General features: G+C 44.0%; 1 protein-coding gene across 1 annotated transcript in view; it reads right to left on the bottom strand.

The window, feature by feature from the left end:
- Positions 1-614: 614 nt before the first annotated feature.
- Positions 615-25,084, bottom strand: part of cdh6 (cadherin 6) — a 28,042-nt gene continuing 3,572 nt past the window's right edge. The window contains exons 2-12 of the mRNA XM_060873511.1: positions 14,578-14,876; positions 12,138-12,432; positions 11,632-11,751; positions 9,762-9,935; positions 9,156-9,343; positions 8,743-8,993; positions 6,937-7,073; positions 6,012-6,133; positions 4,850-4,967; positions 4,471-4,722; positions 615-2,619 (exon numbers count right to left, since the gene is read on the bottom strand). Of these exons, the coding sequence (XP_060729494.1) occupies positions 2,111-2,619; positions 4,471-4,722; positions 4,850-4,967; positions 6,012-6,133; positions 6,937-7,073; positions 8,743-8,993; positions 9,156-9,343; positions 9,762-9,935; positions 11,632-11,751; positions 12,138-12,432; positions 14,578-14,775 (2,364 nt within the window). The 5' untranslated portion in view covers positions 14,776-14,876 and the 3' untranslated portion in view covers positions 615-2,110. The remainder of the gene's footprint in view (positions 2,620-4,470; positions 4,723-4,849; positions 4,968-6,011; positions 6,134-6,936; positions 7,074-8,742; positions 8,994-9,155; positions 9,344-9,761; positions 9,936-11,631; positions 11,752-12,137; positions 12,433-14,577; positions 14,877-25,084) is intronic.

The raw sequence follows: 25,084 nt of genomic DNA, 5'->3' as shown, positions 1-25,084 counted from the left end.
AGTGTCCTCAAACACTTTAGAGCTTGAAGCTGTTTTGCATTTTAATACTGTATCAAATTATGCAGCGTTTTCTAGCACGCATGCAAATTGCGGTAGTGGTACGCAGGCTGAAAAAAAAAACTAGCTCAGTTTGTTGTATTTGTTGATCTGGTGAGGAAACAACTAGAACTGGAAAAAAATGAATAAAAAGTATTTGTTATTTATTAATAAATCAAAGGTTGTAACTGTTGGGAAATTGCTGTTTTGATTCTCTTACGCCACAGAAATTTGGTAACAATTACAAAAAGTTCAATTTATTCCAGAACGACACGCCGTACCTTTTATCCGTTTATACAGTATTTACCGCCGCTAAGCGAAATCCTTACGTTCGCTTTCAAAACCTCAGTCCTGAAACCTAATGCTGAGTTTTAACCTGCAAAAACGATTTTACTCGAGTAAAAAATGATGGCCTCACTTTGTTGCAGCTGCTAAATCATCAGATTCCCCGAGAGCAGCGTTAGCACCTCGACCGCGTGGGTTTGCGTACCGAAGTCCTTCCTCGCTTTGTAAGTCAGTTTTTTTAGTATAAAAGACGTGAATTCTGTATAAAGAATAAACGATTATCTTCTGTAAAAGAAAACATTTATTGTAATAAGAGGAATCTGTACATCATGGAGTTTCCACACCTCCAAAAACACTGCAAACAGCAACATCAGCTGGACGGCTTTCAAGAATATCTAGTCGTTGTTATGTAATATAAATATTTGGTACAAAATATCACAAAGCGAATGAATACATGAACATCATCTACTCTCCTGAAGAAAAAAAAAACACTGCAACGACGCACTGTTTCGTTAAACCACTTTTTTTTTTCTTTTTTTTTGGTACAACATGAGTTAGCATCACCTTTATTTTACAGTATATCACTGACAAAGCACGGGAATATTGCAGGTGAACTCTGCACGCCTAAACCACAAATATTTACCCGCTCCTCGCAAGCCGACTACAATCGTATGTATATTCTGTTTAAAAAAAAAACTCTTTTCATCCCCTTCATAACGGAGGCGACGAATCCAATTCCAGACTCATTTTTTTGTGGCTGGCGCAGAGGGCAAAAATATAACGGCGGTGATTTATTTTAACATCCCAGTCATAACTCAACATCGGACCGCCGCAATTATCATTCAGAGAGGGGATGAAGAAAAAAAACGGCACAGAAGAGGAGAGGAACAGTACACGGACGTGGATATTAGCACCCATAGCATACGCTGGAGTCATACTAGTGTTAAGCAAAAAAAATGGACAGCGTTTGATAATCCTGTCGGTTTTCTTCTTAAAACAATCAAACTGGACGCATGGAAACGAAAGCGTAAGTTTTTGTTTAGCACGAGGTGATTTTGTGAATAGGCTTCTCATGTAAGATGGGGGGGGGGTGTAGTCGAGACGTGTGCCAGAATGCGAGTCACATTTCCTGCCTATGAGCGAGTAGATAATTGGAAGCTTCTGGCATTTTCTCCAGTAGATGATGAAAACGGGTGCCAATCACCAAAACACCTTCTACCCCGACCCAAATTTCTGAAGCACCATGTCTGCTCGGAAAAGCACTGACAGACGTGTTTACATCAAAAGTAATACTGAAAAAGTAAAAAAAAAAAAAAAAGGTCAGAAAAAAAGCATACAGAAGATGATTGACCCCCAGCTAATCAGAGCTAGCGTAGACGTCACCGGAGTGGAGCGTGAGCCGACCGTTTTTACCGCTTTAGTTTCTTCATGTTTAAAGACACGTTACTAAAAAGTTTGGTTCTTCGTAAATAACGGACGGTTATTAGCGCTGAAGCGTTTCTCAGGAATGAGTCGGTAAACTATCCGTATTCTGCGCCCTTTTGCTAATGTCACTTTTCACATGGGATTATCCGAAAAGTATGCCTCGCCGTGACGAGCTTCATTCCAGAGAGCTGCAGTCAACCAGTTCAAACATCTCCATGTTTAAAGCGTCTGCTTTGGACAAAATCGGCATCCGTGAGACGTCTGCTGGATGGAGTCGGGGCGAGGGAGAAGGACACTTTGTAAGAATTCCACTTTGTAAGAAATGCAACGCTGCGTAAGAACGGCGTAAGAATACCGAGGCGCGTTAGGAGTCCCATTCACTGTCGTCGGCCCCGTACATATCGGCGAGCTTTCTGAAGCGTGGCCCCCATTCGTTAAGGTAGCTGTAGTCGTGCGGCGATTCGGACGTTCCCGAGCCGAGTGAGCTGAGAGATTCGGCGACAGAGCCGTCACCCTCGTAGGCGTAGGTGGCCAGAGAGTCATAGGGTGGTGCCGCAGGGCTGCTGTCGTGCTCCTGAACACGCTGCTTGATGAAGTTCCTCACGTCCGAGTTGTCCCGGGATGTCGTGGGCGTCCGCCGGAGCGGAGCTGGAGGGTACGGCGGATCGGACGGCACGACGTCGCGTCTCAGTTTGCTGCTTTCCTCCATGACCTCCGGGTGACGCAGTGCTCCGATGTCGAAGGCCTGCGTGTCCTCCTCGCCGCCGCCCTCGTCGTTGTAACTCACCACGTTGTCCCTGACGTCCTCTTTGGAGATGATCAGGGGCTCCTTCTTTTTCTGGCGCTTCAGTGCAGCAAAGAGCACAACGATCACTGCGGAGAGAAAGATAAAACACACACACACACACACAGAGATTGAGTGGGATGGATAATCGACAAGTGACAAAGAAGTGGTGTACATTATCCTAGCAACAGAGTTAGTCAATTTATGGTCCTCGAGCGATGTGGACTTTCAATTTTTTTTCTTTTTTTTTAAAGGATACAGTAACACAAACTGTTCCATTAACTCTGGACTCCGGATGAGTAGGATGAGAAACAGCCTTGGATGCATCGAAGGCCGAAAGATACAAGAGTGAAGTAAAAAAAAAAAAACACCTTGGTTTGAGTTGCGATTAGATTAAATCTCTGCTTGGGAGCGAGCAGGCGTGAACAGAGCGCTTTAACAATAAAACACTTGGTGTGTGGATGATGGGGTGTCACCTATACAACATGAGCAGCTGCTCGTGGCACACAGAGAAGATATGTGTGATGCCAAAACGTACGCTGTAACGTCTTTGATACATGTATCAAATGTATTAACTGTGTCTGAACTTTCTCTTACCGCTGAAGCAAATCTGACGTCCAAAATTATTTTATTTCTCTTAAGACGAAAAAAAAAAAATAATAATGTGACTTTAATTCTGAGTGGATTTGAAATCTATTCTTTGTCACCGACTGATTGAAAGTCTAAATGTGTGGTGGTTATCGGTCCGGAGCGTTTGAGCATGTCGGGGCTTTGGCGTGCTCGACTTTACTTTGCATTCTGACAAGACGTGTGCATTTCAGGCCGCCGGAGTAGTAATTAATGTAATGTAGGAGCAGACAGGCTGGGGCTGGAGCTGACAGGCGGAGGGGTGCGAGCATGACGAAGAGAGCGCCGTCTCCCTGACAGTGAGGCTGAATGATGAGTGCCTCGTAGCGGCGCGGACAGGAGGATAGACGGATGGAGCGAGTGATGATCAGACTGCTAAAACCGCAGAAACAGAATGCCTCTGCTGGACTCTGCCCCTGAGGAGGAAGCAGTAATTCGAGCAGAGACTTCGGGAAAGAATTTGGTGATGTCGGATTAGCTCGGAGTTAACACATCACGTCCACACAATCCCTCGGAAGCCTCAGTCACCTTGGTCGCCTTGGTTACATAAACAGTGTATATTAAATAATATCACGGCCGTCGTGTTTGTACCTCGCGGATTTAAGTTTACGGCGAATGATTAATGCGCCAGATGCGTTCTATTTTTACACCCAGAGATCAAAATGACCTCCTGGGAAACGTGTTATCTGACACTTGATTAGCTATGCAAATGATCACCTAATTAATTAGTCAATGCTTAGCGCATGCACGCTAGCGTCGTGTGTTAGGATGACTCACTTCTGTAGTTATTTTAATAAAAATTATTTCTTGCTTTAATTTGCTTCCTTTATTACATTTAGTTCAAACCTGTCCCTCGGATCCTCGGAGTGGGTTTTGATGTTGGATATTAGTTTATTTTGACACAAAGTAGCTTTCAGGAGGACAAAAGAAACTGAAGTAAAGACGCAGTGTGATTGGTGGAGACACTCCCACTTTTTTCCTAAGCTTTAAGCCATGCCCACGCCGAGCTTTTTGCGTTCGCGTATACGGACTCGAACAAAATTCCGTGGATAAAGACGAGCGGGTGTGTATGGACTGTTGCTGCTGTGGGCGTGGCCTAGAAGTAGTGTCTGAGGGTGGGATCATTCTCGAAAAGGCCACACCCACAAGGATATAAATATCACCATTTATCTTACAGGAGAAACGCGACCTCTGTGTTGATTTAAAGTGAATTTAAGGAGAAACATCAGAGCAAACAATGCTACTAAAACAGAGCCACGATTATTTTCTTTATTTTTCCACCATTTTTTAAAAAATGTTGTTGCTATACTTACGGAGCAGGATGAGCACGCAGAGCAGAATAGCCACCAGAGCTCCGGTGCTAAGTCCGGCCGTGCCGCTCAGAGCCTCGGCGTTGCACATCTCCATGTTTCCGTCTCGGTCACAGGTACACACTCGCACCGTCAGAGTTCCTGTGCTGCTCATCATGGGAAATTCGCCGTCCGAAATCACCACAGCGACCAGGTGAGAGCTTCTCTGTGCCTGGCGGAAACCTGTCCGTCGTGTGTAGATGCCTGCTGTGTTGTCTGCACAAATCAAGAACAAGCACAAGTGCTGAGCTACGGAGGATATGGAGGAGCTTATGAGTGCTGCATCTCCAAAAAAGCCCAGGATCCTGCAGGCATAAAGGGAAAAGGAAAGGAAATAACTCACCTCCGTTGTCTTGTACTGAGAAGTTGGCCTTCACCGAGCTCTCTGGTGCCAGCGAGAAGAAGAATCTGTGGCCTCCTGGTGGCTCGTCCCGATCCACCGCTGTTATCGTCTGGATTTTCTGAGACGCAATAAAGAGCGCTAATTGTACAATGGTTTCTACAATGTGAACCACACACACACACACACACTTTCTCACACACGCTGACTTCAGATAAATGGAAAACAACGGCTGAATTGTCCTTAATGGCTATTGTGTAATTTGTACTAATTAGCGCTGCGTATACAAATCAATTACGTTAGTGTTTCAATGAGCCGTGGCGTTTGTTTTCCACAAATCATTTTTAATCAGATTTGTGGATGCAGTAAAATACTTTACATTGGTAATGTCTTTTTGCTTCCTGTGTCCTTCCTTCTTCTCTGCGCACACACACGAGCGCACACACATACACGCACGTGCACTGGAGAGCTCTCATTGGAAGTGAGGATAGCTATCGGCTCAGCCGTTGAGCTCAGAGTTGTCTTGTGCGGTTAGCAAGGGCAATTCGAGGTTAAATGCCCTCGTTCAAGGACACATCTAAAATTTAATCAGCAATCCTCCGGTGCTTAGTGTGTTTCTGCCTGTCGGGCATAGCAACCGGACGGACTCTTCACCTTCCCGCCCTTCAGTGGTTCCCAATCAGCTTTTCATTATACACCAGTCAGACGTATGACTCATTCTTCACCAGCGAATTCCCGAGTCGTTTTCCAAAAGACTCCCGAGCGCTAGACGTGTCGAGTCGCTATCTCTAACAAAACGGATAAGCCGGTGGGTGCTTCGGAGTCGGGCGTCGCCCGGCGGTGGGCGGATCAGTGACCTGTGATGACAGACAGTAGGGAGGCGTGTGGAAAGGTAGTTATTATAAAGCGACAGTGATAAGTGACAGCGTCTGTCATCCGGTGCAACACTTAATCTCATCAAGCGTGACAGAAAAAGGTCTCTGCGTTTAATCCGCCAGGGCGCAGCACTAGGCGCAGATCCTTATCTCCGTTCGAGGGGGTTGTGCCGTGTTTGACAAACCGCACTCATCTCATACTTCCTTATCTCTAAATTGACATGGCCGTCAGTGAGAAATGTTAACGTCTGTTTTTAAAAAAAAAAAATAAATAAAAAAAGAGATTTTACCTGACCGGATTTAGCGTTTTCACACACAAAGGTCTCGTAGAAGGAGGCGAGCGCCGGCGGGTTATCGTTCACATCCAGCACACGGATGTACACGGGCACTCGACTCGTCTGCTGGGGGTTATCTGAGACACACACACACACATAGGTCCATTTAAAAGCAGCATGACAGAGAGAAAGTGAATATTTACTGAAGTTAACTGCAGACACTTTCATTCATTAGGATTAATTATATTTACTGCCTTTCAAATAGCATTTGTTTCTGTCAGGCAGATGTACGTAATTCTCTTTCATTTATTTTTACTTTCTGATTGCCGTCTTTTCGACATTAACGCGGCACTAATGAATAATTTGACATAATGAGCTTTAGTTGACTCTTCCATGTAATGAGTCTGGAATGAAACTCGTGTCTTGTGCTGGTTTCAATAAATTATGAGTCGGTGAAGGGATAGAAGAGGAGAAATTACTGCTAGGGTAAAACTCTAAAAACAAGCTACAGCTTTACCTCTGACACTGGAGACTCCTTCCGTAAGGACAATTCCACCATATCAACAAGGTAACATGTTTTTAATCCGTGTAAGTGCAGATCCCTGTGGATGAGCTGTTACTATAGAAACAATAACCTACTAAATGAGTGTTTTAACACGATCCTGTGTTTTAAAGCTTCACTACTGATGTTATTTCATGTAAAGCTTAACAGTTAGCGTTAGGAAGATTACAGTAGTGACAGACAACACGATCTCTGACACTTTTTCTCAGAATTGTTCTGGACGACAATAAATACAGATCTGTGTTTTGTTTTGTTCAGTTTTTTTTTTGTTTAAAGCTCTGACAAGGAGCTGTAATTCTCATGCCTGTCCCATTTTTCGATCTCGATCTAACCTGCTTGTGATATTTTGCCAAGTGAAGACGTGTGTGCATGACTTACTGAACTCGGTTGCTATCACAGAAACGTTGTGCCATGCGAGGTCTTCTCGGTCGAGAGGCTTCTGCAGGAATATAGACCCGTTCCCGGCGTGCACGTTAAATATCCGGTCCACGTCTGTGTGCCGATCAATTGTGTACCTGGAAATGACACCATCCTCTGAATCAATACTCCTTAGTGAGGAGCGCCGGTGTTGTGGTGCTGCATACTGAACGAAGAATAATGCTGCCTACAAGGTAACTTCATGTTTTGCTGCTAAAGAACACCGGGAACCGGGTGACAGCTCGGAGAAGCAGAACTGATTACATCCAATGAGCCTGAAGGCCGCTGGAGGCCCGCACCCATTTGTTTTCGGTTCAGCAGGAGCTTGTGATATTGCTCTTTCAGACGCAATCGTTCAGTGAGGCCGCTCCATTTGCTAATTATCCTCCTGATGTTCGGCTGCCCCATCACTGTGCCCCGGATGTCTGATAATTACCTGCCCTGAAGTCCTGCTCCCTGTCCGTCTCTCAGGCTCTTTAATTGCGCTTCTTTTCTCCTCGCTCTTATTTACCGCCATCTCCGGAGGGGAGCAAATAAAGGAGCCATTTATTGTAGAAACGAATATCTTCATTTATTTTCATAATGGAAGCTTATTACGATAAATTCAGTACGAAGTCGCAATCGGGGGACCTTTCGAATTAAAAGAAGACGCGGCGTGGGTATGTTTGCTCTGCGCTCGTATTCAGCAGATATAAAGCGAAGCCCTGCAGGTGAAGGTCATTTAGATCGATGTGGAAGGACGTTTCAGAATCTCACACTGAGACTTTTGTAACATGTTTATAAATTGAATATTGAAAAAAAAAAAAGTCTCTTTGAAAGAGAAGCTGAGGAGAAATACAGAATTGTGTTGTGTGGATTAGAGTAGAGAGCCAAGAAAAGAGTGATGTTCGAATTACTATTATTTTTATTATTAATATTACTCGGAGGACAAGAAGAATCTATTATAATGTAAATATGAATCAAAAGAACCTTCTTGTAAAATCCAGATCAACACAGATGTTTAGTGCATTCGACTCGGTCTGATTTCACTAATTAGGCTTTATCATTATCAAAGGGGGATGTAGAGAGGGAGGAGAGAGAGAGCAAGAGAGAGAGAGAGAGAGAGAGAGAGAGAGAGAGAGAGAGAGAGAGAGAGAGAGAGAGAGAGAGAGAGAGAGAGAGAGAGAGAGAGAGAGAGAGAGAGAATGAGAGAGAGAGAGAGAGAGAGAGAGAGAGAGAGAGGGGGGGGGGGAGGGAGAGACTGAGAAAGAGAGAGAGAGAGAGAGAGAGAGAGAGAGAAAAAGAGAGAGAGAGAGAGGGGGGGGGAGAGGGAGAGTATATACGGGTTGTTATCACAATAACAGGTTTAATTCAAAAATCTTTAGAAACACACGAGCTGCTGGTGAAATCTCTACACACTCTGTACACACTCTACACAGCACAAGCACACAGAACATCTGCATGAAATCTCAGACTTTTTCTTTTTCTCTTGTTATTTACCTAAAAGTATCACTTTGTTGTTGTCATTGTCTTAAGTTCAAATGTTGTACTTGAAAGTGTAAAATATTTACATTCTTCGCAAATTTATAAAAAGCTTGGTGTAAATATTATGTTTTAGACACTTACGTATTTTTTGTTTTTAATACAAGGCTACAGTTTTGCTGCTGTTACTAAAATAAAGTAATTTATCGTGATTGATACAGTGAAGAACTGCTACAATTTCAGGAATGTAGTGATTTCCTGAACAACAGATGGAAATGGATTTGAAGTTGAAGTTGGAGTTCTTACTTGACGGGGTTGCGACGAGCGTCTTGATCCACGGCACTGACCGACCCTATAGCGGTGCCCAAAGCCGCGTCCTCTTTCACCTCCATCCTGTAACTGGGATGCTCGAACCTCGGAGGCTCGTCCATGTCCTCCACGTTGATGCGCACCGTAGCCAGGTCTTTAGCGTCCACGCTGACGAAGCGTGGGTCTGGGTATGTGTTGCGCACCTGCAACTGCAGCGTGTACGTCTTCTTTTTCTCGTAATCGAGAGGCTGCGGAAAGACACAGAGAGCCCACGTTGTGTATGCTGTTCAATCAGGACAAAAGCAGCCCCGCTGAGCTGAGCTAAGTCGTTATTTCACAGCACGGATTCTTCTAATGAGACGGTAGCCGGGGCTGCACACGCAGCAGGTGGGGAAGGAGACCGGCTTTACCTTTTTGACGCTGATGATGCCGTACTGGGTGGTTTTGTTGGCTGTTATAGAGAAAACATCCAGCCCGTCTCCGCCCACCACCGTGTAGTCCATCTCTGCATTCGGCCCGATGTCGGCGTCCAAAGCTCGAACGTGACCCACTACGGCGCCGGGCTCGTTCAGCTCGGGAACGCTGAACTGATACACACCTTAGGGGAGGAAATCGCACGGTCACACTCATTTTTTACAACGTAAAATATTTTTAGATATCGTGGTGAATGAATCCACCTGTGCATGAGTTGTTACTATAGAAACCGTAACGTATTACAGCGAGGAAACGTATATATTCGGTGCTGCTACAGAAATTCTGGAAACGTTTCTCTTGATCTGTATTAATGCACTGATTAGTTCTTCTACTTCTGAGCTGGTGATGAAGGTCTGATCTGTCCGGCCCTGATACTGCTGTTTGATTTGTATTAATTTGCTGAAGCGCTCTGATGAATTATTCTCTGTCTTGTGGTGCGGACGGACTAAAAATTCATGAGTTAAATCCTGGTCAAACAGCGGTGAGTGGTGTGTGGAGAGTTTTATCTTCACGGTGTGTGTAGTGCAGTGCTGCAGACTCACTCTGGGCAAACTGAGGAGGATTGTCGTTTACATCAGTCAGCGTGATGTTGACTGTAGTGGAGCCCGTTAAGCCGCCTCTCTGGCCTGCCATGTCCTTGGCTTCGATCACTACCTGGTAATGCTCCCTCTGCTCTCTGTCCATGTCCGAGGGCCCTAAGGCTGTCCGGATTATGCCTGAAGGTAACATGGGACTGTGTGGGTTGCTTGTTTTTTTTTCTCTCTCTCAAACACACAACACACAGAGACACACACACATATACACACAGAGAAACACATTTCGTGGTGTTTTTTCTGTGAAAGCTCCATCATGTAGCGATCATCATTATGTGCTACGGAGACTGTTTAAGGCTGCGGTTTTGTCCGCCGCGCTCTGACGATCGTGGAACTACGAGGCTCCTGGGAAAAGCTAAAAAGCGTAGTTGTGATGGAAACGTGATTAAAAACCTTGGTGTGTTTGAGCAGTGCAGAGCTCATTGCATGCAAGCTGACCCTTATGTTGCCTTGGAGATTGTAATTGGCATCAGCAGCCTCTGCTGGGATGCAGCTGCAGGTAGTGAATTATCTGGCTGAAGGATAAAGGCGTGTGGCACGGCGTCGCTTTCTAGCTTTCTGCAGAGTTGCCAGGCAGAGACTGTGTGTGACGACGGAACGGGAATCTGGACTAGCACTAGAAAGTGATAAACTCAAGGCGGTAACCTCAGCTACCGGATTCAGAGCTTTTATCAAATACCCAATCTTATCGTATCGTCACAGATTAAAGTGTTACCGTCAAATACTGTATCATATCATCATGGGTACGGTGGTATCTTTAAAGATTGCATAATATCATCATCCAGTTCTAACGATGAATCGTATTTAACAGATACGGTGGAATTGTCAAACTTTGAATCGTATCGTCATGGATATGGAGGTATCGTCAAATTCTGAATCTAATCGTCATGGATACTGGATATTGATCAATATTGTATCATATCAGCAAGGATACAGTGGAATTGATAAATATTGTATAGTATCGTCATGGACACGGTGGTATCATCAAATATCCTATCATATCGTCATGGATACCGTGTTATCATCACAGACAGAGTGATATCCATTACAAATTGGATGGTAGCCTGAAACGTCGTAGCGTATTATCACAGACACAATGTTACTGACTTGTTGCTGTGAGAAGTGAAATCACATCAGATCCTGCAGAAGCCTGAAGTTTATACCTCTAGCTGTTAATCTACCAAACAGCTTTTTTTTTTTTACACACTGATATAAGTGTAATATTGTTCAGTTACCAGAAAGAGTTTGAAAGTGACACCACGGCTCGAAGAAAACGCTAGAAAACAAAGAACGTGTCAACTGCAAATGGTCATAAAACCGTCACAGATGGCCGTCGGAGTGGTTCATCTGTTCCATCTGATCTAAAAAAGCCATGCTCCAAATCCGAGTCCAGGATCGGCTGTGTGTGTTTTTGTCTCTCTTTCGGAACGGCATGATTAACCTTGGGTACTGATGGATATATCTCCCTTACACGCGTACCGTCGTCCGTGTCACATCTGGGCTTGCCCGTATCGCTGTTAAGCTGGACGCTAATCTGCTGCATGAGCTTTTTGTGTTTCTGTTTAAACAAAGACCTCGGCTGGAGACGGTCCAGGCTGCACATTAAAATGATTAAACTGCTTTGAGTTTGTTTGACTAAAGTGCTCGAGTGGGAGGGCTGTAATGCAAACCTTTCACATTACTGAAGTACTCTCTAGCTCTGGCTTTTTTATGTTTATTTGATTCTCTTTTTTCTGTGCAGTCTATTGTATCTCTCTCTCCTCTTTCTCTCTCTCTCACTGTCAGATAAAAACACACCACCCTGGATGGACCGTCTGACCTGTGTTTGACTCGACGGAGAAGTACGGGTGACCCTGGCTGATGCTGTAGACCAGTTTTGCGCTCATGCCGAACATCTCGTCGTCGGCGTCGTGGGCCATCACCTGAATAACCGAAGTTCCTTAAAACAAACAAACAAACAAAAAAAAACACAGATCAAGATTTAAAACAATATTTAAGTTTCACAATAAAAGTTGGAATAATCATTTAAACCTGGGGTGTTTTACTAAACGGTGGATTCAGTTGCATAAAATTCTCTGACTAACATAACTAAACTAGTTTATTTTATTTTCATTTTGATGCAGAATAGCAGTTTAGCTCTCTTAGGTCACTAACTGTCTAATTTGCATAAGCATGGTGAGTTAATTTACATAAATGCGTGTGATTGGATAAGGTGTGACACTGTATAGACTAGAGAAGCTGATTGTTCTGATCTGTTACAGCATTTTTACTTCTAGTTACTCTGGACCCCAGATTTAAAGAATGGTCTGTAAATCTTGAGTGTACCGATGTGTGACCTCTCGGGGACGCTAGCTGTGTAAACCTCCTTCTCAAACTTGGGCTCGTTGTCGTTGATGTCATGGAGTTTGACGATGAACTCGGTCTCGGGTTCTAAGGGCTGGCCGTTCTTCTTGCTGACGGCTTGAGCTCGGAGAGTGTAGGACGGCTTCTCTTCTCGGTCCAGGCTGCGTGTGGCGTGCAGATCGCCCGAGTTAGCGTCTATCACGAAGATGGTCCCGGCACCTTCGCCCGTCAGGACGTACATCACCGTGCCATCGCCTCGATCCATATCAGAGTGAAGCTGTGGACAGGAGATTATTCAAGATGTAAATCAGCCACCTCTAGATCTGTCTTTTAGCTTGTAACGCTCCCTAAATGTCACATTTCACTCTATTCTTTACTGGAAAAGAACAATAAACTGAAAAGGAACTCTCTCTCTCTAACTCTCTCTCTCCAGGTACTGTCGAGCCAATATGTGCAGATGAGCTCTTGTGAAATTGAGATCTGATTGCTTATCACATGAAAGTAAGAAACATCAAATGTGCAATCAAGGTGAATACATATTCATTAGAACGAGAGCCAGTCACACCTGCTGTCTCTATGAGGCACAGCCCTTTTTTTTCTCTTCGTTTCATAAGCCAAAATTCAAACGTCTTTATCCTGCCATCCTTCACATCCCGGGTTTGAAACGTGTCTCGCAATTCCAGTCACCGATTCGCTTTGAGTCAGAAACGTTTTGTTACTTTTTAATGCTAAAGGAGTGGATCTGTGGATCTGAATTGGTTTAAAAGAGAAAACCAGCTTCTGATGAAGGAAAAGAGGGTTACATTCACACGTCTGAGTGGGCTGGAGTGAATCATTGTTTTGGAGATATAATTAAATGAAACCACACCTGTTCTTTGCATGTGAAAAAAAAAAGCAGAACATTTCCTTCAGGCCGTGTTAAAAAAAGCACAATGACTCTTCAGTGCCTTACACAAGCATCTGAGACTTTTTATTGGGAATTCATCCTCCGCTATGAACCTCTGCAGACGGAAACGTTCTGGGAGCCTAAAAGGAATCTTTTTAATGTCAGAATGCGACGCTCATGAGTGTGTAACTCTGTAACCCCGCCCGGAAATCCTCTCAGGACTCTTTTACATTCTCCTCCTGCCAGATATGGAGGTGGTGTAAATTCTTCGCCTTCAGCAACCCGACATCAACAGCCTGTTGCGTTGTGACCCTTCGCCGAGGGTTGATGCGCTGAGGCTTTTTGCTTTTTACCGTACTGTATATTCTAATCTTTGATCTTGTGATGGTGGGCAGCGCTAAAGGCCTGAGCTTTCGTTCTGCTCCTCATCTTCGACCTGGCAAGAGCCGAGCTGGAGAAGCACCACCATCACCTAGCCCACGCATTTCATCTTCTCCGGCGCTGGTTATTAAAAGACCGCAGCTGAGAGGTAGAGGATTAAGAGAGATGATGAAACTTTTCCTCTCGGCTGTATCTTGAGTTTTTTCCCCCCGGTTCCTATCCAAAGACTTTCCTGCTTTTGCACGAATCATCTCCTGTATAGAAGTGAGAATGCTTGCACACAACACCATGCGTTGACTCGGAAAGATAAAAACAATAAAACAAGGTACTGATATCCTGGAGCTTTACAGCATGCTGTGTCTGCAACAAGTTCTTTAATGTGAGGAAAAAAAAATATATACATACATATACAGTATATGCATGTATTTTTTAGGGTTGAGAAAACAAGAAAACTTTTTAGATGCATCTCTGAAATATTTCTGCATCATGTACAGATCTCCTGTTTTTTAAAGATATAAGTCATAATTAAAGAAAATGATAAGGAAGTACTTGTATCCTGGTCGGGGTCCTGCCAGATCCGCAGTCTAGCAGCACCAGGACTGTCTTTTTTTGGATTAACATAGATAAATATAGATTAGCATGTCTGTGAGATACGTGTACATTAGCAACTAGCAAAGCTAGCTAGCTTTAAAGATACCCAAAAGTCATATCATGGAATTACATCACACAGCTTTAGACTCAGGCTTCCATCTGAACTGATGCAGAACGCAGAACCCTGGAGCAAGCTGCAGAACCTAATATAATGGTTGTTTTGGTTAGCATGGCTTCCGGGACTTTCTACATCCTATATTATTTGGTGGGAGGTATTAATGCTGTTCTAATGGCGCTTCACTAGCAAGCGTGTATAAACAAGAGGAAAATATTCAGTGTGTTTTGAGAGCTTATAATATGTAGATCCAAAGCTGTGGGACTGTAAAAATCAAGATAAATATCAAAAAGAGGTTCGAACACATGAGGAGAACCTTAATAGGACAGAATTCGAGCAGGGTATAATTACTGCTTTTGGCATTACGGGCTCGTTAGTATTCAAATGAATTGGAGCGCAAACTTTAAAGCTAGCTTGAGCGTGTAACTGGAGTAAGGATGTGTCCCTACCTTGCCGATGTACTGATAGTCTGTGCCGGTGTACTCCTCCTGCAGGAAGAACTGCTTCCACATCCATCCTCGCTTGGAGCGCTTCAGATTCTCGGTGTTCCTCTCTTGCCGAGATGCTTCCTTTCCTCTAGAAAGCGTCATGGCATCTGCACTGTGGGTTGCAAACGCCCATAACAGGAAGGGCATCAAAGTCCTCATGCTGGCTTCTTTGGTCCTATCTGCCCAGGTTCAAGCTCTGTAGACTGGAGATTGGTGCCACCCTCATAGTCCTGTGTGCTGGCTCTAAGACGCAGGGTCACCTATAAAAAAAAATAATAAAAAAAAAATAATGCGACCAATTAATTTGGAGAAGGAAGTATCTAAGATTCTCATTAGAGCTGACCCGAGCCCCATATCAACATTACAACTGTCCCTTAATTAGAAGGCAGCGCTCAGAAGCGTATGAAGGCCGTGCGGTGCCGCAGGCCGCCCGAGCAGATCTGCCACTGATATCTATATAATTGGTGTCCCGCGGTTTAGAGAGCGTGAAGCGGAAAGCGGAGGCTGAGTTCTGCAGGAATCAGTTTAGCGCAGGAATGATAAAACTCACACAAGCTCGCTTCCTCCCTACAGACCACCATTAGCCTCTGACTTGGGAAGTACTACAAAACAAGTAAATGGCTCTCGCGAATCTATTATCAATTAATCAATAGAAGTCCGCTCTAAATGCCTCGATTTAAAGACCAAAACACTTATGCAGCAATCGAGTTACGGTAGAACTAAAAAAAACCCTCATTTGGCCAGACAGAGGAGTGTTTAGTGGTGATGTGTGGGAAGGCTTGATCGGCAGGGAGGAGAAAAATTAACACGGCCTCACTGCGCTGACCGCTCGGAGGTCAGAGAAGAAAGCGTTTGGCTATCGCGTCGTAATTCCTGGTTCTACGTCAAATCGATCTTTAAGGTGGATTTTTTCTCTCTCTTTTATTTTCATGCTTTATAGAGCAGATTGCAAATGTGATTGGGGACAGGAGGTGAGACAGGCATTCTCGGCGTGAAGTGCATTTAGGCGTCTCTGAGGTTTTGATTTACAATAGAGCCGCTGACATTTGCACACGTTCATCCATCGGTGTGAAACGATAGAAGGTCGACGGTAGACAGAGCGACAGTTAAAGGGCCAGCGATTCAGATAAAAGTGGGTCGTTTGCTGGATTTGTTCTGTATAGTACGCTGATACGTGAACACACACACACACACACACGCTGCTTTTTGGCTTTTTATTCTGCTTTTCATTCCGTTATGACTGACTTTAATTGAACAAGCTAACAATAGATGCCGGTCCGTATTGATTTGCTGTCAGACTCAATGCGTGTGTGGTTCGGTGTGTGTGGCCATAACAAAGAAAGACAAAGGAGAAAGACACGCTTGTACAGTTGTAGTTTATGTAAGTTACAGAGGCCCGAACTCAGGGAGCCGTTTGGCACAGCCCTGTGACCTGGCAAATCCCCTGATGCTCGGCTGGACTGGAAGCGAAGAAATGTCCGCCTGCTGCAAGAGAGAGAGCGAGAGAGAGAGAAAGACGTGGGTAGAGGAGCATAGAAGCTCCCCTGCTGTCCATAAACATGAACACACGCTCCATAAAACTCGACGTGACACCTGGACTTCATGCTGTCCGTCATCTCTACTGCTCGTACACTTGCGAATATGCTGCGCTGCTTCTCTTCTCAGACGTTTGACATATACAAGTTTGACATTAGCACTGGATTAGCATTTATACAGGATTTTTTTTTTATTTTGCTGCTTCTGTAGTTTGCGCTTCATGATTATATTTGTGGCCTAATTAGCAATCGCGGAATACTGCGTATCGTACCAACCGAACACTTTTGTTTGCAGACTGCTTAGCATTACGTCTGACCTTGAGCTATCAGCCATTGCTGGGTTTTTTCTCTTATTTTTCTTGTTTTTATTCCTCCTCAAAGACACGGTCCCCTTCTGAGTCTCTTGGGAGAGGCAGAGAGAGGCAAGGTAACAACTGACAGGCGGAGGGGACGGGGAAGTGTGTTAGAATCGACAACACCTGTGGAGGATGCAGTGAGCTGGTGGGATGTGGTGTGTGTGTGTGTGTGTGTGCATGTGTGTGTGTGAGTGAGGCGGGGGCTCTAAGCATAGCCGTTGCTGCTAGCTCTGGCACACAGCGGACAGTCGCAGCCCTCCTGATGAGTCCCGCAGGGGCAATTAGGAGCAAGAGAAGAAGAATGTCAGCCACGGGCAGTGACAGATAACAAGTCCTGCTGCAGCACAGTCCGCCAAACACACACACACACACACACACACACACACACACACTGTCTCCCACTTCTCCTATATGATGAAGAAGGTAGCTGGAAGTGTCCAGCCTTCGCTGGGCTGTAAAATAGGGCAGCTGTACCTAAATAAATGTTTAATTATCTTGACTCATTGATGCTCAATTAGGAGATCAATGCGAGAAAAAGAGCAAATTGTCGCCTTGTCCTGTTTGTGTGAAATGCAAGGAGACACATGCCATGTCGGGTTGTGGCCCTCTGACGGCGAGAAGCAAAGACCGAAGCAAAGATCAGGTGGAGGGAAATTGAGTGTGGGTGGCACACTCGAACACATCAGAGCTGATCCTGTTTCCATTCGGTGGACTAGTGAACCCAAGCAGCCAGTCCGTGTCACTCCCCCGGGGGTGCAGCGGGCAATCGATTCTCATCGACCAGTCCGTCGTCTGTTTTGGGTGGAGGGGTGGTAGTGTGTAGTGAGGAGGCTGAAGGGGCTGTCTAGACTGCTTGGGTTTTTTACGATGCTATGCTATCACTGCTCCAGGAGAATGATGATTGATCTGCTCATCTTGGTCGTAATTTTTTTCTGTCTGTTTTTCCTCGGCTATTTATACTTATCTACAAGCGTGTCCGGTTACAGCCCTGAAAAAGATCATGATTGGCTGGATGGTAGACTGGAAGATGAATTCTTGGGTGGATAAACATCAACGTGAGCTCGGGTGGAAGAGTAAAGACCACAAAGGACAGAAACAAGGTCTGCAAAGGTAGAGTGACGATGACATCGTGTAACAGTGTTCCCACTGGCAGTCGCGTGCGAGAGCTCTGCTAGATGGTGTTAACCTTTCATGACACAATCACCATGATTGCACAAAGATTCTCTAAAAACGTGATGGAAACTAGCCTGAGTTGCTGAATGAACTAATAAACTAATGATGAAACAGGAGAAAATGGTGTTTTATTTGTTGATATTTACAAGAGTTTAATAAACCATATGTTGATTGAAGGTAGCGGAATGAACAGCCTGTGAAATCTAGAAGACTCTTGGAACTTAAAACGGTGAGTCTCCATAAAACATCTGTTTCCTTGACAAACACGAAGCGGAGGCCTAGCGAATTTCCTCCCGCCGTCTTCCACCGTTAAACTCTTGTCTTACAAACATGAGTCTTAAAGTCTTTTTGTTGTTGCAACACAGAGCAATGTTAAGAAGCTTGAAGCATGTGACGGTGCTTAGAGTGAGAGGGTGAAAACTTCCTCAGAGGCGTAATCCTGCTTCCTAGCCCCCTGCAGATCCTCCTAATCTCCTCTGCATTGCAACATGTGCACTTTATTCTCCACAGGAACAGATAATGGATTTAAATGTTCGAGGGCTTTTTTTTTTATTTCCCGATGGGATGACCATGTGCACCAACACAATTAGTGTCAGGGAGCTTCGGTCTGACCAGATGGGACCTCTTAATTACGTAAGGCGAGAGGCCATAATGTGGTCTGTGAGTCAATGACTCTGTTACTTGTTCTGGAGATCTGCAGAGGTCCAAATGCGCAGCGGCTTTTTATCATGTTTACAGACCTGCTGGACAAAACCCTCGCTTGTGAATGAACCTCTGCTGCATTTCTCTGTTGTTTGTGTGTTCAAATACAAACCTGTTAACCTGTGTGTGTTTGTGTTTACAGTATGTGTGTTGCCTTTGTGTTTGTTTGCGGTTCCCTGAGTGAGCGGAGGGGAGGAGCGCTCGGCGTGAGAATGGAAGCTGTGTGAAGAACTCAGCGGGAGCTCTCGGGTCACTGGCTTCCCCTTGCCATTGTAACCGACTATTGGAATGCCGTCTTCTATTGCAATGCTAATGAGCCTCTGTGTGTGTGTGTGTATGTGTGTGTGTGTGGGCTTAGCTTGTCACTTCCACCTCATTGACAAATACGCGAATCAGGAGCGTGCTCTGCTAATAAAGTCGTTGCTCACAGTCCGAGTCGAGGGGAACTTTTTCAAGCTTGTCGTCAATATTTATCGCACGTCTTTCCCGCGAGACCTTTGGCAGACTGACGACACTGTTAACTCAGCTGTACTCTCACAACTTTTTTTAATAAATGATTTACTTGCGTGAGAAAAGATCCAGGCTTCAGAGTGTGCTGTGGGGACGATATTATTACAACCGTCCACGACATGCATCCTTCACGACAAGTCATGTCTAAAATATTTTCTCACTTCTCCTTCTGTCTACAGAGATGTTTGTAAGGAAGCAGTGGAGAACGCTGGTGACTCTGGTGAGTGTTTAGCTAGTACAGCTAGCTTGATTCGCTAATCTAATGAGAAAACAAAGCTAGCGTGAAGTGACGTGTAAACCGAACCGACACGCTTTGTACTACATTGGTGTGTAGAAATTCTATGTACAAGCTACATCACGGCTACAAAAAAAACAGAATGCTCGACAGGCCACGCCCACGATCAACAACAGTTCCGGTTATACAACGTTGTAGTGTTTTTTCATAAATTGTGGCTTTAACTTAATATTCAGAACAAATTTTCCTTCTCTGCCATGACGAGGTCTCTGTTGATTGGTCAGCTCTGCATTGAGGAAGACCTTTTTTATATAGCCCTAAACTTTTTAAGAAAACGTTCATTTTAAAAGGTTGCTGCTTTATGTCGTCTTGATTGCAATCGCAACATCGCCTGACATTTCGATTCTGCTCCTGTGCTGCACGACAGGGACGGAAAAAAAGGCTTGAAAATAAAAACGTATTATAAAAATTAATCGATAATGGCATTTATTGACATTAAGCACAGAAATAGAAGTGAAAACCCTTAAAGCTGCGGTGTGACAAATAAATGAAAAAGGCGAAAGCCCGTGGCGGCGTCTGGGACAGTGATGGAATGAAAATGTTGTGGAGGTCGTTGGAGGAGAGCAGAGAATAAAGGTTAAAGGATCCTGATTAGACAGATTTCAGCACGTATTCTTTTCTCTGAACTCTGCGGCCCCAGAGTTGTCAGGTTATTAGCGCTCGCTCGTCTCGCTGCTCTAACGGAACAGGAGCTAGTCTCGATTGGCTCAGCGCTCGGCTTCAGCGTGAGGAAAGGAGCGTACTGGGATCAGCTGCTTTCTGCTTTGTGGCTGTACTTTTATTTGGCCTATTTCAGCCTTGACACACACACACACACACACACACACACATACACAAACACACATAGAGCAATGTGTCAGTGTTGTGAAACACACTTGGCAAGCTTAGCTAGTCGGTAATTTGTAGCGCACGCTAATGATCCACTCTCGCTTTGGACCGACTTGAGAATAATCAATTGAAATGGCGAAAGACAACAGAGGGACGACCCGAGCTAATGGCGTCAGGCCATTATCGGCTTGCGCTGAATGTGGGAAGCGAGATCGGGAAATGGGAAAAGGTCGTGCTGGGAAAAAAATCCACACAAACGGCCATTTTGACAAGCGGAGTTTAACACTGTTCTAGTGAATTCTAAACACAGAGAGTCGCTCTGCTGACGATTACAGGAAGCTCCAGAGTTCTGCTTATGTGCAGTTAAATATCAAATATCAAACAATAGCTGTGAGCTAATAACAGCGTCGTAGCTCTGGGGACAACTGACGACAGGATTCGTTCGTCGCAATGACTGATCTCTGAGTCCTGGGGTCTAGACCAACATCAGACATCTTACGGCCTTACCATTGTACACGTGTGTTCTTTTCTTATCTCCACTAATAATACGTGTTTCCTTTTCTCCGTTCGAAACATTAATGTGTCTGACTTTAACAGTTACAGCTAACACTATGCTACATTTCAAAAACATTTACTGTAAAAAAAAACTTGACTGAATGTCACTAGCTGGATGCTAGCTAAATGCTAGTGACTAGTGGCTACGGATGATGTATGATCTTTTTATTGCTGCTATGTATACAATGTCTATCATCAAATGACAAGACATAATCCAATGACCCTGGACCCTATCTCTCTCTCTCTCTCGCTCTCTCTCTCTCTCTCTCTCTCTCTGGCTGAGAGTGAGCAGGTTTGAGTGAATGGATAACGTCCAGGTGAATCAAGCACTCCGTTTTAACCTGAAGCTTCTGAGGCAGATTGCATCAGCTCAGACACACACACACACACACACACACACACACACACACACACACACACACACACACACACACACACACACACACACACACACACACACACACACACACACACACACACTCAAGACCTTTTTACTACAAATTACACCATCCACTGAGGGGAAAGTCAATTCCACAAGCCACCCTCTTCAATCTTAGAAATGACAGGCTCAAGCTGCCTCCCAGGATGCACTGCACTTTATGAACTTGACTCTAGCTGCTTCATGAAGGCGGGCCGTTACTACGTGAAACGCTGCCGTATTGCGGCTACCGTTATGTTCCAATAACAGCATGAGAAGTGTTTTATTTCTCAAACTACAGCGATTTTACCCACAATTAGAATTTATTTTATTAATAAACACGTCATTCTTTTTTATCCATTTATAGTTACGTTTAAGATGTGAGATGTTTAGTTCTTTCCTGTTTAGACTACGTTATTACAGCTGTATTAACCCCTAGTTCTTTTGCTATGTTACTGAGAAGCTGTTGCCTGGCTCTGGAGACTCCTTCCATCACCATATCGACAATCGCACACGTTTAAACAAAGTGAACAGATAGAATGAATCAGCAGCCCCTGACCAATCAGAAGGGAGATAATCTGTCAGGATGCAGGATGTTAAAGCGCTCCTCCAGGATTCCTTCCCTTTTTAAGATGGTAAATGGTGTCATTTATCTGATGGGAAGACAATTTGTTATAAGTTTTGTAATGAATCTGACTCGGGTTCTTGCTTCCTGCAGTACTCGGACGCGCTCTGTACGGCTCACGTCAGACCGGCGAGCGAGATGACGAGGCGGCGAGTCGGGGGGCGGAAATGGCGCCGATGATGAAAAAAGAAAAACAGACGTAAAGTGGAATTCCGAACGCACAATGAATATTTCTGTCGTTCAGCATCTGTGCAGGGGAATAAATAAAAAACAGGCTGCTATTTTTTTTTCCTCTTGACTTCTGAAGCACGCGCACACGGAATACTGATGATGACAGAGACGTCTTGACATGACAGAAAGTCGTCTGTGTTTTCCGTCTGCATTAATCTGATTTATTCTGCCGCTGCGATGACCTCCGGATCTACAGTGTTGGTGCTGTGACCTCCAACTCAGGGGTCAACGGAGCGGCGGTTGTTCCTGAGCACATGTTGGGGTGTGAACAACGCCGTGATTCTTTCGTCCAAATCTTCCTGCTTGGGAAATTAATCGAGGATTAGAGCGCTATTAATACCCAGATGGTGCGTTATAAATGCCAGAATAATTGGCACTGGAACTCTATACATTTTTGTGCTCGGTAGTCGGAGTGTGCAGCGACTAACTAATAACCCCGGATCCAGCTTCTGGATTTGGTCAGAAGGGTTTGATTCATTCTCTTTAAAAAAAAAAAAAAAAAAAAAAAATGAAGGAAAAAAAAATTTGTCTGTAATCGTGGCTATGCTGACGGAGATGTATATTATCTAACATTTTAAGGAAGGAGTCCCTTGTAACAATCAGAACTAAAACTTATACTAAAAAGCTAGTAGCATTCGTTTCTAGAACAAAAGGGAGAGAGAGAGAGAGAGAGAGAGAGAGAGAGAGAGAGAGAGAGAGAGAGAGAGAGAGAGAGAGAGAGAGGAATAGAGAAATGGATAAAAGAGAAGCTTTAAAATAAATAAATCCACTTAAAACATGAAGAAAAGGATAAGACTAGGATAAGAGGATAAGAGTAGTGTGTCACTGGTTAATAAATGTTGTGGTGTAAGAGGAATAAAACACTTTCTGTTGCTATTAGAGGAAATGATTCAACGCCTGAACGTGTAACAGCAGCTCTATGGTGAGAGACTCTTGTCTAACTGTTGTTATGATTCGGTCCTGGGGTTCAAGCACGAAAAAGAAAAACCTTCTGAATGAGACAAACTTTATCTCAGAAGTGCAAACATTGTCCAAAAAAAGCGCTGCTCTCCATGACCCCCTGCGGCGGATTGGGCCGAGGGAAGTGTGACGAGATTTTGGAGCATTTGTGATGATAAGAGGCAGGAGGAAGAGCAACAAATGGTATACAGAGAGTGATTGTTTACACGTCTCAGTATCAGCCCATTCATCATCCTTCTCCACTCGGTGCCTTTGTGCTTTTCTGACCTGTGCTGGACACTAATCGGGAAAATAACTAGCGTAGAGTATGGACTTGAAGTCTAAAAGTTCTCTAGGTTCCCCTCCTGACATGGCAAAGAAGGGAAAAAGCTCCTTTAGTGGAGTCAGGGCTTGATAAATCACTGTGGGGTGAAATTAATTACAGGTGTTGGTTAATAGGTGCTATCAGGCTCCATCTCGGGCGGCCATTTCTATCTCGGAGGCCATTGTCGTGTCAGGTGACGCCGACCGCTGATCTAATTAGCACACAAAAGTGTAAGGACATTTGCATACAGTTGTGCTTTCAAGCGAGGAGGATGAGTGAAGACTTTCTTCTTTTTCCTCTTTAATCACACTGAAACACGCTATGTTAGTTATATTACTGCTGTAATGACGCTCTGCCTCGCGGAAGGTTTTTTTTGTAGAAAAAACAGCATGTGAGAGTCAAATTTAATTAAATAAAGTTTCTCAATATGATATAGTCGGGGTCGGGGAATCGGTCTAGCAGGGAAGAAGGTTCTTATTTCAAATTTAAAAATGTTGCCCACAGAGGGAGAAGACATCCTGGTTCTGCACTTCCTGTTGTCAGACTTTTCTGGTTTAACGCACTAGAAGATAAAATTTGCGATAAAATACCTCACATTTTTTAGATACCAAGATAAATTTTCAAGTTGTTTTAAAAAAAAAAAAAAAAAATGACGTGCAGTTCTAACAGACTGGATGCAGTGGATGTGATGTTTGATGATTGTAAAAATTAAAAAAAAAAACAACCTTTTTTTTTTTTTTTTTTTTTTGCTTTTTCAATGTTTTTTCAGATTTAAAAAATATTATTTAACAAATAAAATTAAAAATTGTTGGAAAATTCTATGAAAATTTTTTAAAATAATTTTCAGGACATCGAATATAAGTTTTATCAAATTTGTTATCATCAAAGTTTTTATTTGTTTCTTTTCGTCTTTTCAATTATGTCACAATATATTGTTCTAAAAACTCATCAGCTCTTCTTGAAAAAAAGAGTTTTAGAGCAAATAATCCAGTGTAATCAGCAGAATGGATGTATAATGACATCATAGTTTCTCTAATTATTTTTTGACATTTATTGATGTACAGTTTAGCATCTTGTTTAAATTTGCATACAAACTCGTATTAAATTAAAATGACTTGAAAATGTAAACGTCTTCGCTGTATGACGTGTGTCGTCTCGTGGAAAACAGATTTATTCAGGTAGAAAGCAGTGCTCCAGCCTCAGGAGAAGGTCATTACTGTAAGTGTTCACTTTTCTCTGAAGCTACGATGAGATGAAGCTGCCGCTATAATTACACACACTCCCTTTCATTTCCTTGTTTGAACACACACTGTTCCAGAAATAAAACGCAGCTCAGTCTCTGTTCTTTAAACTGAATGAGCGCCATCAAGCCACACACACACACACACACACACACACACACAAGCACACACACACACACACACACACACACACACACACACACACACACACACACACACACAAGCACACACACTCACACACACACACACACACACACACACACAAGCACACACACACACTCACACACACACACACAAGCACTCACACACACACACACTCACACACACACAAGCACACACACACTCACACACACACACACACACACACAAACACACACACACAAGCACACACTCACACACACACACAAGTACACACACACACACACACACAAGCACACACACACACACTCACACACACACTCACACACACACACACATACACAGGCACATACATACACACACACTCACAAGCACACACACACAGGCACACACATACACACACACTCACAAGCACACACACACACATACACAGGCACATACATACACACACACTCACAAGCACACACACACACAGGCACACACATACACACACACTCACAAGCACACACACACACATACATACACACACTCACAAGCACACACACACACACACACACACAGGCACACACATACACACACTCACAAGCACACACACAG

The sequence above is a fragment of the Tachysurus vachellii genome, chromosome 1 (genome assembly GCF_030014155.1).
Source record: "Tachysurus vachellii isolate PV-2020 chromosome 1, HZAU_Pvac_v1, whole genome shotgun sequence".
NCBI lineage: Eukaryota > Metazoa > Chordata > Actinopteri > Siluriformes > Bagridae > Tachysurus > Tachysurus vachellii.
This window is presented reverse-complemented; position numbering and strand designations above follow the sequence as displayed.